The sequence below is a fragment of the Podarcis liolepis genome (genome assembly GCF_965112155.1).
Source record: "Podarcis liolepis genome assembly, chromosome: 13".
NCBI classification, from domain to species: Eukaryota; Metazoa; Chordata; class Lepidosauria; order Squamata; family Lacertidae; genus Podarcis; species Podarcis liolepis.
Window position 1 is genome coordinate 57,851,853 of NC_139573.1, and position 18,660 is coordinate 57,870,512.

Below are 18,660 nucleotides of genomic sequence, written 5' to 3' on the forward strand. Positions count from 1 at the left end.
CACGTTGAGAGCCTCACACTATAAAACCTATCATTCCTCCTGCTGCTGATGCTACGGTTGTGAATGCCATTGTTTAGGCAGGCAAAACAGCAGCACCCAGGAGCTTGGGTGGAGGGAAATAACTGAGGCTTGCAAATCTTTTTTTCAAAAGAAAGGCATGGGGGGGGGGGGGGAGAATCCCAAAACAGTCTCCAAAGAGGCTTCCAAGGATCTCCTCTCCAGACCATGGCTCATGTTTCAAGTTTGCTTTTGGGCAATGTAAGATTGCTGGAGAGGAGAGGGGGAGGGGGTCCACCACCAGTGCTGCAGTACACAGTAAATCTAGCTACCCTATAACCGGGGGGGGGGGGGGGAGAGAGAGATCGGGGGGGGCGGTCAGTAAAAAAAACCAGGGACTCGGGGGCCCTGTCTCACCCCAAACTCTCTCTACTTATCTCCAATCAGTTAGTTTTATCTGTTGTTGCCAGACCAGACATCAGACCCCTAAAACATCCTTTGTTTTACATGAAATAATTTGTGTATTATTTATGTACTGGGTTTGTGTATTTAAATATCCAGTGGTACCTCAGTTTTTGAACGTAATCCATTCCAGAAGACCGTTGAAGTTCCAAAATGTTCGAAAACCGAACATTTACTTCCAGAAGCACGTACTTCCGTAAAACTCAATACGGAAGACGCATGGCACGTTCGATTTCCGAGACGTTAAAAAACCGAGGTACCACTGTATATGTAAGAACATGTGCCCATGTTGCTATTTAAATTAGCCATTGATGTCTCATAAATAAGACAGGATAGAAGCCCAAACAAATTAACATAATTAAAAGATGGGCTTACCTCTTTAAGGTTCCGGTACAGCAAGTCATTATTTTTCTCCAAGAATCCTGGAATTGGGGTGGGGTGGGGAAATCAAAGTGAATTAAAACACAAAAAATAATAGAATCATAGTGGCTAGGAGCTATTGATAGCTGTCTTCTCTGTGAAGCAAATCCCAAACTGATGCCCACCCCACATCTTGTGGGACTGAACTCCTCCTTTCTTCACTCCAGCAGCCCAAAAGAGTTACTGGAAATTTAGCCCGAGGATTAAACGTCGTGTGCTAGATGTAGCTAGTTAATGTCAGAACATCAGAAGAGCCTCCTGATCAGGCCGGGGGGGGGGGCCCTCTAGCCCAGCATCCTGTTCTCACAGGGGCCACTCAGATGCCTGTGGGAAACCAGCAAGCAGCGTTTGGAAGCAACACTGCCTCTGACCAGGGGAGCCATATCTGTGGGGCTGTGGGGGCTGAGCTCCCCCAAAAATTTTCCATGAGGGGGCCAGGCCCCCTCAATATTCTGCAGCCCACATAACGGAAGGAAGCCCAATGGGGCCTGCTACGCCCTCCAAAAAGCCCAGCGGGGCCTGCTGTGGCTGCAATGGGATCCGTCTGGCACCCACAATGTTGGGCAGAACCCGGCATGCCTGGCTCTGAATGTGGAGGCAGAGAATAGTTATTGTAGCTAGAAGCCATCCAAAACCTCCTGCTCCAAATTCGCCCAACGCTTTTTGAAAGCCACCCAAGTTGGTGGCCATCCCCGTCTCTTATGGCAGGGAGTTTCATAGTTTAACTACGTGTTGCGTGAAGAAGTGCTTCTTTTTACATGTCCTGAATCTTCCAACATTCCGTTTCATGGGATGCCACTAGGGATTAGTTCCGACACTCTTTAACCTGGTCTGGTCTTAGTGTGTCTGGTCTGGTGCCACCGCCAATGTGGCACCTCCAAGCCAGCAGAGGCTGGGCTCTTGCTTTCTCACCGACAGTGCAATAGGTCACCTCTCCGGCATAGTGAAGAAGGCGGAAGTCCACCCAGTCAATGGATTTCCGCGTCTTCTGGTCAGCAAGCTTCCGCCTGGAGACAGAAAGAGAAGAGGTCAAAACCTTTCTGTTCCAGGCGCATTTGCACCTCCCTCAGGGTCAAAGAGAAGAGCCAGGTGGGCTGGGTAGGGCTAGGGGGTGCTCTGAACGCAGAAGGGCTCTCCAAGGAAGGGAAGGGCATGTGGGAAGCAGGTCTCCTCTGGGGGAGGTTACGGAGCGTAGGTGCATACGTCACGAAGTGGGCATGGTCTCCTACTTTCTCTTCCAACTTTTCCAGAAAGCTCAGGTCTGTCGCTTCTCCAGGCCGCAGGCATTCTTCATCCTGACACAGGAAGGAATATGAGAAGTCTTGCCTATTCTTCAGCTAGCCAAAACTGGATTTCTTCAGCGGGGGGGTGGGCACATTCTCCCCACACATTTAAATCACCATGACACCATTTCAAACAGTCAGGGGTTCCCCCAAAGGATTCTGGGAGCTGGGGTTTGGAAGGGGGCTCAGAGCTGACCTCTATTCCCCTCAGGTCCAGTTCCCCAGGATGCAAAATCCCACAAGTGCTTCTGAGAAGGACAGATTGAAATGCCTCCCTGGGCCACTGCCAAGTCTGATGAAGTTTCCACTAATGAGAGTCCTGGCCTCAGGTTGCCCATCTATAAATCATTTGGCTCCATTTCTCTGTCAGCAGGCAAGGAGGCATGTGAAAAGTTATCCATTCTTGAATAACTCCTTTTATCCCTGAAAACCCACCACTTTGGTGGTTTCCTGGGGGTGAGAGTACAAGTCCTTTGTCCACGGAGAAGGAGGAAGAGGAGCAGGAGCAGGAGAATGGCTAATGCCCACCATTGGAGGCAGCTCCTGAAGGCTGGAAGATGCAGGAAATGCCCTCGAGGGCTCTTTCCTCATGCTCTACCAACTGAGCTAACATGACTAGAAAGAAGATGTCAATCCCAGGCAGTCAGGCATCCCTGGGGTGTTGACACCACCAAACTAAAACATGACTGGAACTGGTTTAACTGCTGCACCCGACTCAGAAAGAAACTTTGGGTCTGTAGTTTTGGAAGGGTGTGTGACTAATTCTCTGTTAGAAACTCCCTAGCCATTCCCAGTATACTTTTGGCAGGAAGCCATGATTTTTAAACATGAATCTTCTCTCTTACCAGTATGGAAATGATCCCCTTGTGTTTCTCTTCCACAAGGTCACATATGATCTTGTTGTTGAAGTATGGGATTGGCTCCCACTGGAATGAGAAGCAAAAACAGAGACTCAAGAGGGCTTCCTGCAAAATTAAAAAGTCACACCTGATGCACATAACTTTTCCATCAGCAAAAGCATCTCTGAGATCCAGGTGTGTAGGGATGGGCTATTTTGGGGACAGGAGTCCTTGGGACAATCTGAGGCTGAAGATCTGAGGTGAGATTTGTTCAGAGAATTCAAACAAGGAATTAAACTCCCTCTGGGCTGGAAAAGATTAACAAGGGGTGAGCTGCAGCAAAATGTTGCCGTATGAGGCACTCCTGTTTGGGTTTCCAAGCGCTTCATTCCATGTTACCCCCTCCTACCTTGTTTTCCACATACACCCCGCTAAAGCCCCCTTACCTTGGCATTCCATGGCCACACTGGGCACCCTCAAACCTCATTAGTTGCTTCGGGGGGGGGGGGCTGCCTACCTTGAGGATTTTCTTTTCTGCTTCTGCAAACCTTGAGAGTCTCCCAAAACCGATGCCCCCCATCTCCATGCCCTATTTGGGCTATGCAAGGATTGGCAGAAACAGGAGCAAGAGGCTCTTCAGAAAACTAAAGTGGGGTCTCTGCTTGTGATGTGCCCATCCCACTTCCCCCTCTGGCAGACACATTCAGCAGGTTTGGATATTGCTTTGAAAACTGGCAACACCTGTTTTCACTGTTTGGGGTATGGGGAACCTGTGTCCCGACCAATTTCCAGCAATGGTAGGGAGCTGAAATCTTCCAACATCTGGAAGGCCAGTGATGGACAGATCACGAATGACCAGATCATCTAAGTCAACTTCACCTGTGTTTATTTGAAAATTCATTCAATCCACATGTACTTAAATATGTGTTTTATCTTAAGGAAGGATCTGACGGCAGACCAGGAAGGCAATAAGGAATCTTTTTTTTTTGGGGGGGGGGTTGCGGCCTTTACCTCAATGCCCTCCAGTTCATACTCCTCCTGCTCAGCCTTCAGGGTCATCTCTATCAGCAGTTGCTGTAGCTTCTCATTGCAGTAGTTGATACAGAATTGCTCAAAACTTGAGAGGAAATTCCAAGTGCAGAAAAGTCATTTGAAAAATATGGGCATTTAATTCTCAAACAGGAGCTAACGAGGGTAAACCCGTTTCTGCACTGCAGCTGCTTTAAGACTGCTGGGTGGGGGGTAGGGTCTCATAGGACTGACAACTCTTCTAATCCTCCCCCACCCCACCTGCCATGTCAGGGACAAGGAGTCCAATGTCAGAGAATCCAAGAACTGTAGAGCTGGAAGGGACCCCAAGGGTCATCTAGTCCAACCCCCTGAAAGGCAGGAATCACAGCTAGAGAGCTCCTGACAGATGGCCACCCAATCTCTCTTTAAGAACCTCCAATGAAGGGCAGTCCACCACCACTGATATGCAAGATTTCCATGTACAGGGATTTTAAATTTATTTCATTTTTACTTTTTCACCAAGGGCCCTTAAGGAAAACCACCCTGAGCAATTGGAAGTGGAAGAGCTTGCAAAAGATGTTCTCCTCCTTTAGGTCTCAATACTCATAAGTCAGCTTTTTTTTGTAAATGCTGTGACCAGAAGCACATGGGGACCAGCCCAAAGTTTCCAGGCAGACCCACATAAAGCACATTGCACTAATCAAGCCTGGAAGTGACCAGAGCAAGAGTAACTTACCTGTTTGTCTCAAAAACCTCAAAGCCATAAATATCAAGCAGCCCAATCACAGTTTTCCTGGTGAGATCCTGCCAAGCAAAGCAAACAACAACAACAACAACAACAACAACAACTTAGGGGGATTAAATCCAAAACATCATTTTCAGTTACTTGGTTTCCATTTGTCAAATTTTCTCTATATATTTTTAAGCCTACAGGGAGCAGTCCTCCTCACCCTCCACGGATCTTCTGAGTCCATTATGGGCAGGTAGTATACCTAAACACTTTGGGCCTTTGCTTAAAAACATATAAATGACTTCCTTTGACATTCCAGATTACTGTTTCTACATATTACATCATTTTGTAATATACAGATGGGCGGGGTATAAATAAATAAATTATTATTATTATGTCCCTGGTTGCATCAATTTTCTTATTCTCTTTATCAACAGGTAGTACTGGGACTAAGTTCAGAGTAAAGTTTTGTTATATGTGTTGTGTTTACTATTATGTATTTCTTATTTGTCTAAGAAAATTTCTATAAAAATCAATTTATAATAAAGAATAAGTTATCAGAATATTGGCTTATTGAGCACTATGATCCAGAGTTATAAAACTCAGTTACAACTCTGGATTACAGTGCTCAGTAATTTTGATATTTTTGATATTTGTAGATATATTTTTGTGTTAATGTATGTTTCAGAGCTTTTATCTTTTTATTTTGAGTTGCTCAGAGGGATTTTTTGTAATAAGTTAAGTGGCCTATAGGGGACGCGGGTGGCGCTGTGGGTAAAAGCCTCAGCACCTAGGACTTGCCGATCAAAAGGTTGGCGGTTCGAATCCCCGCGGCGGGGTGCGCTACTGTCGCTCGGTCCCAGCGCCTGCCAACCTAGCAGTTTGAAAGCACCTCCAGGTGCAAGTAGATAAATAGGGACCGCTTACCAGCGGGAAGGTAAACGGCGTTCCGTGTGCTGCGCTGGCTCACCAGATGCAGCTTGTCACACTGGCCACGTGACCCGGAAGTGTCTGCAGACAGCGCTGGCTCCCAGCCTCTAGAGTGAGATGAGCGCACAACCCTAGAGTCTGTCAAGACTGGCCCGTACGGGCAGGGGTACCTTTACCTTTACTAAGTGGCCTATAGATGAATAAATAAGTAAATAAAAGGACTTTTCCTATCTGGCTGCCCCTTTATCCATTGTTTAAGGGGGAAAGGTGGGCTATGCAGAAGAATACACTCTATTCTGGCCAGGCCTCCCTTTCCCAGTCAGCACGGGACCCAGAGAAAGGGATGTGGCCCGTCTCTCACAGACTGGCTCCAAGGAGGAACAGTTATCTTGGAACGACTGCCGGATTGCCAACTGCAAACATGGTTTTAAAAAAATGTTTCAAAGGGTCACGTTGTATTAGCTACAACAAGAGACTCACCTTGTTTGCTAAAGAGCTGTTGATTTTGTTGACCAGCCAAGTAAATGTCCGCCCATAAATGGCCTTTGCCACTGCATCTCGAGCGTAAAAGGCCAGGTCAACATCCAGTGGACTTAAAACCTTTGGGGAGGAAGAGCACAATGGTGGGGTCACCTAGTGAATTGGCTACTTCAGTTCTTTGCAAGCAAATCAGGAAAAGCTTGTTAGCATACCTCTTCAAACCGGGCTTCAATTTTTCTGTGAGTTAGGGCCTCTTGCAGAATTGATAAGTGGACCCCCAAAAGCTAGAAAGAAAGAGAGGAGGGAAATGGACCTTAAATTTCAAATCTAGCAGTGCCTTTCATTAGGAGCAACCAAGATTTTGTACAAGCTTTAGCGTTCTCCATAATTCTTTTCAGGTGAGACAGGAAGTGCTCCTTGGACCTGGATCTGCCACCTGAGGCCACGGCTTCTCTCCAGCCTCCATTTCTCTTTTCTTTTCCCCAGGTGGTGGGGGCAGAGGAGGAGGAGGAGGCAGGGGGGCAGCTGGGAATTATGCCTCAAGCAGCAAAATGGGCCAATTCTGCTCAGTATCATCTGAAGATGGAGAATGCAGACTGTATCAGGCTATACCTAGGTAGGATTCTGGGATGAAGCAACAATGGCTGCTCCATTTTTGAAAACACAAAATCTGGTTGTGTTACCCAAATCTGTCTTGATGCCTCAAGTGAAACACAGTTAAGCAGAGAACACAAATACAGACTCTGATGTTTTCCTTACATAAGTGAAGCCAGAGATTTAATTATGGTGGTCTACATGGTAAGGGGACGTGGGTGGCGCTGTGGGTTAAACCAAGGAGCCTAGGGCTTGCTGATCAGAAGGCTGGCGGTTCGAATCCCTACGACGGGGTGAGCTCCCGTTGCTCGGTCCCTGCTCCTGCCAACCTAGCAGTTTGAAAGCATGAAGTGCAAGTAGATAAATAGGTACTGCTCCGGCAGGAAGGTAAACGGCGTTTCTGTGTGCTGCTCTGGTTTACCAGAAGCTGTTTAGTCATGCTGGCCACATGACCTGAAAGCTGCACGCCGGCTCCCTCGGCCAGTAAAGTGAGATGAGCGCTGCAACCCCAGAGGCGGTCACAACTGGACCTAACGGTCAGGGGTCCCCTTTACCTTTACCTTTTTACATGGTAAGGGCAATCAACTGAAGCCAAATGGCAAGTACCACCTAGCGGTTGGAGGGGACGCAACTCCTGAAATGCAAATGCCATGTTGAAGTGACAGAAAAACATATTCTTCTGGTAGTAGCTGCTTCCTAAATTACCAGGCAGCTGGCAGAAAAGGAGGTTCAATGCAGGTGAGCCTACCAGAGATCTCCCTGTGGGTTCCTTCACCATCTGAAGTGGATTAAAGCTGGATTAAATGGGGGAGGAATACAGAATGGCATTTTGATGATTTGGCATCATGTGGATGCAAATGAATAACCAGAACCTAGGAGGGACTCCACTGGAAGCGGCTGCTCCCACCTGCCACCCCCACCGTGCAGATACCTTTGAGATCCACTTGATCTGGGAACCAGTAGTGATGATGGCATGGCCATTGCTATCCTCCTCAAACTGGATGTTTCCCAGATGCAGGACACTGGCAATTACTCCAAAGAGGTTCTGCGGACACAAAGAGTCAGGTGAGCACAAGAAAGGGTGACCAGCAGAAGAACAAACTCTGCATGGCTGGCAGAACCCTTGCAGACCACCTGCCTCTTCAGAGGCTGAAGTGGGTATTACTCCAGTCTGCACATACCAGATAACCTCAGAAACGGCATTTCGCTTCCAATTTATGCTCTGCACCTGCCAGGCTGCAGAACACCACCTTCACAGCAGCAAAACAGAAGAGCCCTCCTGGATCAGGCCAATGCCCTGCCCAGTCCAGCCCCCTGCTCTCTCAAAGCAACGAGCTCTTGCTCCTACTTGGTTGCATTGCTGTTGATCCATGTCCGCTCTCTTTCGGCCTGCCTTCTTACTTTGTTTCTTACAGTGATGTGGGTGCACGCCCACTTTTCCTAGTGTGTGTGTGATAGGTTTGACAGGGGAATTTGGATCAGCTCCTATAGGTTTCTCAACACCAGGTATATGGTTTCTTCAACAGTGCCTTTTTAAAACTAGAGAGTAAGTTCCCTTAAGCGCCCTCCATCTGGACTTCTTAGTCCCTTCTTCTAATTCAGAGGTCCCCTCACCCAAATGTTGGCCCACTGCCCTTGCTCAGCTGCTCCTTCCTCTTTACACAGAGTTCCTTAGTCACCACTTCCAACCTTCCAACCACAGTTTGATTCTTCCTTTCTCACTTGCTCTTTGATTTGTGCATGAACTTCATTTAGAGTTCTGTTCATTTGGGGACAGAATCCTAGAATGGAAGAGTTGGAAGGGACTCAAAGGGTCGTCTGCCATCTGCTAATGCTTTTTACAAGAGACTGAACTGTGTTGCTCAGGCTCCCTCCCGGGACAGATAACTTCTGAACTTCATGGCCTCGTTGCTGTGAGCCCCACCGCACTCCCTGCCCGCTTCTTCTTTGCTAAAGTGTTCAGAACCACTGGATGGTCCGCCAGGCATGTTTCAGCCTCCTGCTTCATTCCCCGTTTGTTCCAGGTCAACTGGTACTTTAATGCCCATAAATGTTATTGCTTCATTAGTTACTTAGTTTTTCAGGGACAAAGACCTCAGGGCTACGCAGCCATCTTGCTCATGAGCAAGCCATATCCAACTTAGAAGTGTGAGGAGCGGAATCTCATTTTACATGCAGGGGAAGTAACATGGCTTCCTGGCTCCGGTAGAAAGTCCCTGGCTTAGTGCTCAGCATCTCCAGGGAGAGACCCTGCCCAAAACCCTGAAGAGCAGCTGCCAGTTTGCAGGCACTAGTGAGCTCAGCTGGCCAGTGGTCTGTTGCCCTGCAAGGCAGCTCCCTATGCTCCACTCAGCTCTTGACCAAAAAAAAAAAGCTTGCTGGCTTCTACAGGGATTCCAGTTTCCTTCCATCACTAAGCAGGGGCCCACTTCCAAGCAACGCCCCCTTCACCTGCCCCCCCCTTTGTCTGTACCTCAAGGTCTCTCGCTTTGAAGTCAATGACAGTGAAAGCTTTGTGCACCGTCCTCCAGTCGCTCCTGTCGTTGATGGAAGACACTTTGGCACAGTGCCCCTGTTGTGGGGAGAGGGGGGTGGCATGAGAAACTTCTGCACAGGCAAACGCATGGCAGGGTCTGGGATTGAAGTGGGTGAGGCTGGAGGTTTAAGAGACACAAAGGGCTGAGCCACCCTAACCTTTTGCCCAGCTCTTTCAAGGCACAGGTCTGCGCTTGAAAGCTCAGTGTCCAAGTGCTCTTTATTTCACCCTTGAAAATCCATTCTTTAAAACTGGAGCACAACAAACGGCAATTTGGGTTTTCCAGGGAAAGCCATTTGCTCCAATTCAGCATTAAAGGGCAGGTTTTCACAGGGAAAGCTCTGGAGGAAAAAAAAGGGGGGAAGCACTTGAATACTGAGCTTTCAAGCACCTGGAAAGCGTGGAGGAAAGGCAAGTGTAGAAAAGCCAAAAGCTTACGGGGTGAGGATAAAATGAGGGTGGGGAGCGCCTTCCAAGTGCCTTCCTGAGCTCTTTGGAGGAAAGGCTAGATACAAAGGCCACACATGCATACAGTACATTTGGTTGCCTTCCATTTGGCAGCTTGGAGATACAGCGGCCAGAGCATAGGAAGAGCCCGGCTGCTGGACTGGGCAGGAGGCCAGCTGAGTCCCGGCTCCTCTTTCACACAGTGGGTGACCAGAGGCAAAATGTGAGAGCAATGCAGCCCACACTAATGCAGGTATGAGAACACAACGCAGGTGGTGCACATTTTAAGGAGTGCCCACTTATTTCGCACATCCTCAAACAAGATGCAGACCAAAATACAAATACTGTATCTTTGGAAAGCCACGCTTTTCTAAATTTTGTGGTGCAGAGAATAATGAGCATATTAGGGCTATGTGAGCATAAGGATACATATTTTAGTGATAGCAATGTAGAACAAATAATTTTATTCCAGGAAATTGCTTGCAAAAATGTGTAATGAGAAGATTCACACTAAAATTCTGACAAAAAAATTAACGTGTTTTTTTTTTAACAGTGAGGCAGAAGTTTTGATAAACTGAATTTAAGAATGGAAAAATGGAGAAACCAAAGCTGATAGACTCATCCACCCTTAATTCTGTCTGTGTTGATGCTCAGTTGTATTTTTGTTCTTGGTCTGCTCGGGATCATATACACTACACATACAATATTTTAAAAATTGAGCATTCCTTTGAAGCAGCAGAATAACAGTTTACAAATAAAATAGAATGGGAATATTCCTTTCTCCCTTTTCTAAACCAAGGCCCACTGCTTGAGGTCCTTGGGGTCCTCTTTCCTGAAGCAAATGCTGAGTTTGTGCTGAGTGGCGCACGCAGCCTGACCTACAGCGGGGCACGGAATAACTTTTATTGCACCCTGAGAAATAGATGAGTGGCTGCCATGAGCTCAAAGCACCTAACCAAAGGAGGATTTCTGGCGTGCTTCTGGGAGAAGCAAGGACCAAAACAATAAACTGCAGTCCCATCCTCTCTCCTGCTGGGTGCCTGACCCCTTCCTGCATCATCTGGTGTGTGACTGAGACACTGGATTATTTCCTTTGCAGAGTGCAAAAAGATTTACCCATCCACAGTAGGGCCTGGGGGCCTGTTTTCACTCTGTCTACCAAAGACACTGTTCTGGGTTTGGTCCCTCCCAAATCAGGAAGCCTGCTCAGATCAGCAACTCTTGCAGAACCCACCACGGGTTGGGTGCGCTCCTCTGATGGCTGGGAATCCAAGCCTTTTGGGGTTCTAAAGAGTAAGGTGTGCCTCTGTTATTGGGTTGAAACTGCATGTTTCAGTAGTTACCGGAGAAAGCTGGGTATAGAGAACAGAGCTGTTAAGAAGGGGGCGCACAAAGAGCCCCCCACAACCTGAATTAGGTACATGTACTTCTGAGGGTTGCGTTCCAGGCCGAGGTCATGGAGCAAATCCTCTTCCCCGCCTTCCAGCAACTGGTAGAAGATGTGGAAGTTCCGTTCCCCAGGATTTTGGTAGACAACACGGGACTTCTCTATCAGGTAGCTGAGGATATGCCCACCAACAGGAGCTCCCTGGGAAGAAAAGAACAAAAAAAAAAAAGGAAAGAGAGAGAATGTGATAACAAATGAAGAGCCAATGGAGCCCATCTGGTCCAGCATCCTGTTCTCACAAGTGGGCAACCTAAAGTGGAGGCAGAGCATAGAAAGAGCTTCTCCACACGTACCTTTTGCCTGGCTCTTTCCAGGCACAGGTGCACACTTAAAAGCTCTGTGTCTGAGCATAAATTTCAGAGGGTCTACTGAGTAAAACCTAGACGATGACTATCCCCTGTGTAGAGTTCTGGTTCCACTGCACCTCAAAAATGGACAGAGAAATGAAGAAGGGATGGCTGAATTGTCTCAAGTCACATGGAAGCATCTCATGGCACTAAGAAGGCAGAGAGTCACCTTCACTTGAGCAAACAGTCACCCCTGATGTGAGCCAGTGTGGTGGAGTGTCTGGCTTGGCAGGGGGAGATCCAAGTTCAAATCCCTGCTGAGCCATGAAGCTCTCTGGGAAATGCTAGGTCAGTCACTCTGTCAGCCAACAGTGTCAGCGTGAGGATAAAATGTGGGAGGAGGAGAATGACATTCGGTTTCTTCAGGGGGAGTGGCGCATAAGTGGCTCTTATAGCAGACCACTGCAAATCTCCCCATTCCAAGTGAAAGAAAGAAAGAAAGAAAGAAAGAAAGAAAGAAAGAAAGAAAGATGCTTTACCTTAAAGTCAAACTGGATGTCCATGTACTTTCCAAACCTGCTTGAATTATCATTCCGTAAAGTTTTTGCATTTCCAAAAGCCTACAGATTAGCACAAACAAAAAAGGAGGTGTTTTGGTGTTCCCCTCCCCTCTCTTCCTCCTCGCCTTGTTCAGTCCTTGAGTTGTTCTTGTTAGTTGCGCTGATCATTCAGTGCCACCCACATCACCCCTTCCCCTTTTCTCCCCCTCTTGCATTCCAGCATTTCCCCACTCTTTTTCAAAATTTCATTTATTTATTAAAGCTTTTCTATCCCACTCCTCATTGCAAACAATTTCAGACAGGGTTCCAGATTAAAAATACAATGCCTCATCATGAAGCAACCGCATGAAAGACAGAAAGATGAATAAACTGCAACCAGGGCACTCACCACACCTCAACGGTCCTTAAACACCAGGGAGGTTTCCACAGGTGCCAAAAACCCACTCCAACTGTTTCAGCGACTGTGTTTTACTCAGATTTCAGTTAGGATAAATACATCCTGACAGCAAGGAGCCCATCTTGGTTTTAATGCTTTTTTCTATGGCTTAGGCCCAGCAGATGAAAGACCCTATTCTCCTAGATTAACCTCCGAGATCTTGGAGGGGGCTTCTCTCGGTCCCCCCACCGTCACCGCTTGGTGGGGACACGGGAGAGGGCCTTCTAGGTGGTGGCTGCTCCCAAACAGCTTTGGAACTAAAGACGCTAGACGGGCTCCCTCTTTGTTATCCTTCTGCCAGCAGGTGAAGACTGTTTTTATCCCAACAAGCTTTTTTTAAGGAAAGGGCTTTAACAGTGCTGTGCTGTTTTTACTATTTGTCTTGTAATAGATTTGTTTTATATTGTATTTATTCTATTAAGAATTCAGTTACTTTTTGATGATTATCTTTTATATGATCTTAACTTATTATATTTTAGCTGTATTTTTAAAATTTGTGTAAGGGAAAAGCCTGGATGATAATAATAATAATAATAATAATGTAATTTGTATCATGCATTTTACTGTTTATGTAAACCTCCTAGAGAACTCTGCTGGGTAGGCAGCGGACAAAATCTTGCTGCTCTCGCCTCTGATGTGGGAGCAAGGTGCATTTCCTGCTTACCTCCAGAACAGGGTTGGAGAGCAGGAGCCTGTCTCGGACAACCTGCAGTTGCTCTGTGGTAGGGCAGGTCATGGCAAAATACTGAAGGATCTTCTTGGAAGCTTCTGTTTTCCCAGCACCGCTCTCCCCCGAAATCAGGATGAAGTGATTGTTGTACTCTGTACACATGACCCGGTAGGCATTGTCGGCTATGGCATAACTGGAAAAGGACCAAACACACGCACACTGGTCACAGTGACAGCCTTCTCAGAGTTAAGTAAAACAATGCCAGGCACCTTCAGAAGCTAGAAGGTTTCAAAGCATCCTTCATCACTTAGGCAGGTGGATTCTATCTTTATTTTTAAAATTGCATTTATATTCCAGCTTTCCTCCAAGGATCTCAAGGTGGCGTACACAGTTCTCCTTTTCATTTGATCATCACAACAACCCTGTGAGGCAGGTTAGGCTGAGAGATGCCAGTGACTGGTCCAAGAACACCCAGGGAGCATCATGGCTGAACTGGGATTTGAACCCTGGTCTCCCAGGTCAGAGTTCAGTGCTCTAACCACAACACCATACTGGCTGAATCAGTCTATCACCAGCCAATTGCACATGTCCTTTCTGTTCAATTTCCTCATTAATTTTACAGACACATTAAAAAATGTATAAAAATCTGTATTTAGATTCATACTTAAACTCTTACTTTCAAATGTAATCCTAAAATGCACACTTTTTAAAACATACATTTTGGTACATTTTTGAGACAATAGTTTAAATGGCAAGATTTGGAGAAGTGTGAAATCTGAAGGTTAATTACCAGTGCTATTTTTCTAGGGAAAAATGGTGCTGGAACGAAGGCTGGGTGAAAGCCCTGACAATAACATTCCATTTCACATATTAGTCTGGGAGCTGCAAATTTGGTGCTGCTACTTAAAAATGTGGATAAAGTAAAATTCTCCTCCAGCCACGTTTTACACAACAATTTCCTTTCCTTCCCCCCCCCTAATATTCTGCATTGTTATTTCCCAACAGCTCTATTAACTATGTTTCTGGAGTCAACCCTGTGTGATGCTAGTTACTCCCTTACAGTGGTAGCATTTTTTTTATGCCAGGTATTTAAAAACAAGTCTTTTGTTACACTGTCCACAAATTAGCGTAAACTTTTTGGAAGGTGCAACAGGCTCCACATCTACTCAACTACAAGCAGTAACTTAGAACCATAGCAATATAAGGATTTTGCCATTTAAAATCTAATTTGGTTCTTTAAAATCTGAGTGGGAGGAGACTTGCGCAAGCAGACACCTAAGAAAGTTGGCAACGTGCTTACATGTGTGGTGGCAGCTCAAAGAAGTTCACCCCTTTGTATTGCTCCATCTGCTTCACCGTGTAGATGCCCAGCTCTTTGTAGGGATTCACAGACACCAGGAGAGTGCCAATGTATGTCTGAGGGGTAAGGAACAAACATTACAAATAAGGACCCAAACAGCCACAGGGATGAGGGGGTCTATCCATTGCAGGTTATCTCCGTTTCTCAGTTTTCCAGCCTTAAGTGCAAGCTCTCTACTTTTACACACCATTTTGCAACGAAATTTGTTTGTGTGCAATTTTGCCTAATTCATAAACATTTTTGTAAAGCAACATTTTGTAAAGAGTACATCCTGGTATGTCCCACCACCGATGCCCATCAACAGGCATGAGGGAAGAGCACGTGGGAAATAAAACAAAGAATGGTTTGTCTGAATGCCTTTGGAACAAGGCATGGTCAGATAAACAAATGATGGCTTTGTGTTATGCTCAAGCCAGGCAAAAGCCAGGAAGGGGCAGAGCACATGCAGAAGGTCCAAGGCCCACGGCCCTGCCATCGTGGCCCATGGCCACTGCTAGCCTTGTCCTCCATGAATTAGTCTGATCCTCTTTTGAAGCTACCCCAGGAGGCCCAACACTCCTGTTCTAGTTCCACATTTCCTCTCCACATCTGGAAGAGACACCAATCTAACAGAACAGCAGGCATCCCATAATAACCACCCATCACCACCCCTTTCTTCATAAGACAGCTCATGACCAACTGGAGCATCCCTAAAGCAGCTCAGAGTGCAATTACATAGATGAGGTTCTCCTGATATCGCTTGCGAAGGTTGTCCAAGAAGGCATTTTCACTCGTGTGAGAATCCAGAAGGACAAAATCTTGAATCCCAACTCTGTCCCGGGCCACGAGAGCCCCTTCCATGTTCAGCTTGTAGGGTTTCCTCCACGCTGCTTCGATCTGCAAGGGGCAAGGGGGGGGGGGGAATTGAATCAAGGATAGCTAGAACAGCACAATTTCTCCAAGAGAATTTGGGTACAAGAGGGAGATTAAAGTACAAAGCAACTTCCGGCAGGGCATCTTTGACACCACCTGCTAGTTTTCAGAGATGGAAGAGAACCGATGAGTGTAGGAGAATGGTTAGAGTGCTGGACTAGGACCCCAAGAGACCAGGGTTCAAATCCCTCCCTCAGGGTGACCTTGAGGGGCCAGCCAATGCCTCTCAGCCTCACCTACCTCACAGGGTTGCTGCAATGATAAAATGGGGAGGGGAAAAACAATGCACACCACCTTGAGCTCTGGTGGCACGGGAGGTGGTATACAAATGTAACAAATAAACAATAAATACATTTCTTACCTTTTTCAAAGACTCTGGACAATATAGGTATATATAAAATTACTATTTATATATTTACCACGTTTCTATCCCCCTTTCCTCTCCACGACCAAGTTGGGATCAGAACCCTGATCTCCCGGTCCTAGTCCAACACTCTCATGGCTGCATCCTGCTGTCTCTCACGTCTGCCGGCAAAAACTTGACTTCATAAAGGACTATGGTATATTTGTTAGTAGCCACAACATACTTTTTTTACCTCATTTTAATTTTTGCTGCTGTCCCTCTAGAAATAATTTGACACAATCATCCCATTATACTTTTATTTGGATGCCAGCCAGGCTTGTAAATTATCCTGGAAGCAGCCTTGTGTCTTCCAGAAACCAGCATTTACTTGACCTGCAAAGCTGCACAAACACAACTTTTTTCTTTTCTTTTATGGTTTCCAAAATTCATTTAGAGTCTGCATTGAGAAGAAAACACAACGTTTCTTCCCAAGGCTGCAAAATTTGGGAGTGGTGACAATTTTTCTAACTGAAGCAAGATTAATAAATTGTAAACCCTTTGGAAAAGCAATGAAACAAAATCCATCCAATTCAGCCTATTTACTCACTTATTTGCATTTAAAACTACAATAATCAGAACTAGAGAAAAACCTTCTTTTTGCATACTACAAGCAACAAGGAAGTTTTTCCTAATGTTTAATCAAAATCTCCTTTCTTGTCATTTGAATCTGTTGGAATCTCAGTCTCCTCTTCTCTTCTATGCACACTTTTCATCAGTCTCCCTTAATTGCTAAGAAATTATTTGGAATTTGGAACGAGGCCACCAGCAAGACGTCTGCAAGGCAGAATCAGTATTACCATCACACTGCAGTTTAAACCATAAGTAGCACGGAGCGCACCAGAGTCCCTGCAGCTGTAAATTTGGAGACACCGCAATTTGGTCTAGAAGTTCACTGTCGGGAAGCAATTGGTTCCCCTCTTAATCGTCATTCTGCCCACTGAAACACTATTTTGCACCTCAAGGTACTACTTAAAACAAAAACAAAAAGTGATCTCACAAAAACCCTGGCGTCTGCCACTGCCTTGGTCCAAGGCTAACCATTTGTAAATATTCTGGTTTGTAGCTCATTTTCTTGGCCGCTTTGCAGCTTAATAGTTTCACAGCAGTATTTGGCCAGGATTCCTCGCTTCCACTGCCACTTGCTCGATGGCAGGCTTCTCCAGCCTGGCTCCCCTCTGGCTGTTTTGGGCCAACTAGGACTTATGGGAGTTGTAGTCCAAACAGCACAAGGTTGGGAAGGCTGTCCTAAGACACTGCTGTCCTCTTAAGTTAATTCAGGAATCCACCTGAGTTCTCCACAAGTTGAACAGATGTGCTCTGCCAAAGGAGAGAGGTGGTGGTGGTGGTGGTGATGAAGATCAGGGCCCCCAGATTATTTGCACGGAGGCCTGGAACTCCTGCCCCCCAAAATACACTTTTAAAGATTTGCTTGCAGGTCTGCCAAAATTTGCCCCATGCAGATTCATGGGCACTTGCCATTTTTAATGGGAATTTCAGACACAGGCTGTGCCACAAGTCTTTTAAGGATCTAGCTGGGCACAGCTGTGTTCCAGGGGGGCGTCTGCTGGGGCTTCAGCCTCCCCCGCGTTCCCTTACCTGGCAGGCCTCGGGTCCCTCCTGCGATTCTCCTCTGCCTGTTCCGCAACGCAGCCCTTTCTAAAGTGAGCCAGCTGGACTTTAAACATATTGTTGCAATCTCTGCCCTGACTGGGGATGCTGTTCCGCCAATGGGAACTCGTGGCCATGGTTGGGAAGGCAGTTGGGAAGGACAGGGCGTCTTTCTGTGCAAGGTTTTTATCGGAGCTTGCTGGCCACCACAGGGTCATGAGATGAGCAAAATATATTTTTCATCACCTTGGAGGAGAGAGAGAGAGAGATTCTGAGTGGCTCTTAGAAACAGATCTTGCTCATCTGCACCTGCGGCAGAGAAAGGCTTGCTGAACAGATCACAGGGACATGGCCAGCCTTTTCAGGTGCTGCAAAGACTCTTTCATAGGTTCCAGAAAACTAATTCAGCCCTGAACACACACCTAGGAAGTTATCTGTCAAGCAGGGATGGGGGTGGGGGAAGAAATCCATTCAATTCACATTTTACCTAATTTACACTTCCCAAACCAGTAAGCGAACTGGGACACAGCCATCTATCAAAATCTGCATTTCTCCAAATTTTTTAATGCTGTTCTTTGGCCAAAAAGTGTGCAAAGATATGTGTAAACTGGTGAAAATTCCTTGCAAAAATTACATATATTGGGATAAATGTACACAAAAAATCATATTTATTTTCATGCAGATTATTTTTTCAAAAGGTCACTGATGCAGAAATGTAGCCAGCTGAATTTAAGGTTGGAAACTGAGAAACTGAAAGAAAGCAGATATTGACAGATTCACCTGGCTCTTCTGTCAGGGAAAATGTCTAAGTGACAGAATTTGGGGCTGCTTTACATGCACCCCATTATGACAGGCCATTTGCTCAATTTATCTGCGAAGCAGTTTGGGAGTCTGCTGTGCTGCTTTTCACTTTTGCCTGGCTGAGCCCACCTTGCGCGCTCATTTAGTAGCTCCTCCTCCCCCTCAAAATCTCACCCACAAGCACACCCTGCGAAGACAGCATCCTGCAGGTGCCTTCCCCACATGCCAAGCCCCACCTGCATGGGGAAGGGCCTGCAGCAGACTTCCCCAACCTGGGGCCCAGAAGCCAGCAGGGCCAACTTTCAGAGATGATGGGAGTTGTAGTCCAAAATATCCAGAAGGCAATAGAAAACACGTGTGCTCCCAATCCTCATGGGGACGCTGTGCCACCCACCCTCCTGCTTTCCTGCATCTCGCGCTGCCTTTTCCCGCAGAGAAACTATGAGC

General features: G+C 46.5%; 1 protein-coding gene across 1 annotated transcript in view; it reads right to left on the reverse strand.

Moving 5' to 3' along the window:
- The window catches only part of MYO1H (myosin IH), an 83,068-nt gene that overhangs the window by 54,234 nt on the left and 10,174 nt on the right, over positions 1-18,660 (reverse strand). The window contains 15 exon segments of the mRNA XM_083471012.1: positions 835-881; positions 1,792-1,886; positions 2,083-2,174; positions 3,008-3,088; positions 4,013-4,118; positions 4,749-4,816; positions 6,153-6,272; positions 6,365-6,436; positions 7,678-7,791; positions 9,220-9,318; positions 11,138-11,317; positions 12,003-12,083; positions 13,124-13,322; positions 14,430-14,545; positions 15,204-15,365. Coding sequence (XP_083327138.1) covers positions 835-881; positions 1,792-1,886; positions 2,083-2,174; positions 3,008-3,088; positions 4,013-4,118; positions 4,749-4,816; positions 6,153-6,272; positions 6,365-6,436; positions 7,678-7,791; positions 9,220-9,318; positions 11,138-11,317; positions 12,003-12,083; positions 13,124-13,322; positions 14,430-14,545; positions 15,204-15,365 — 1,632 coding nt within the window.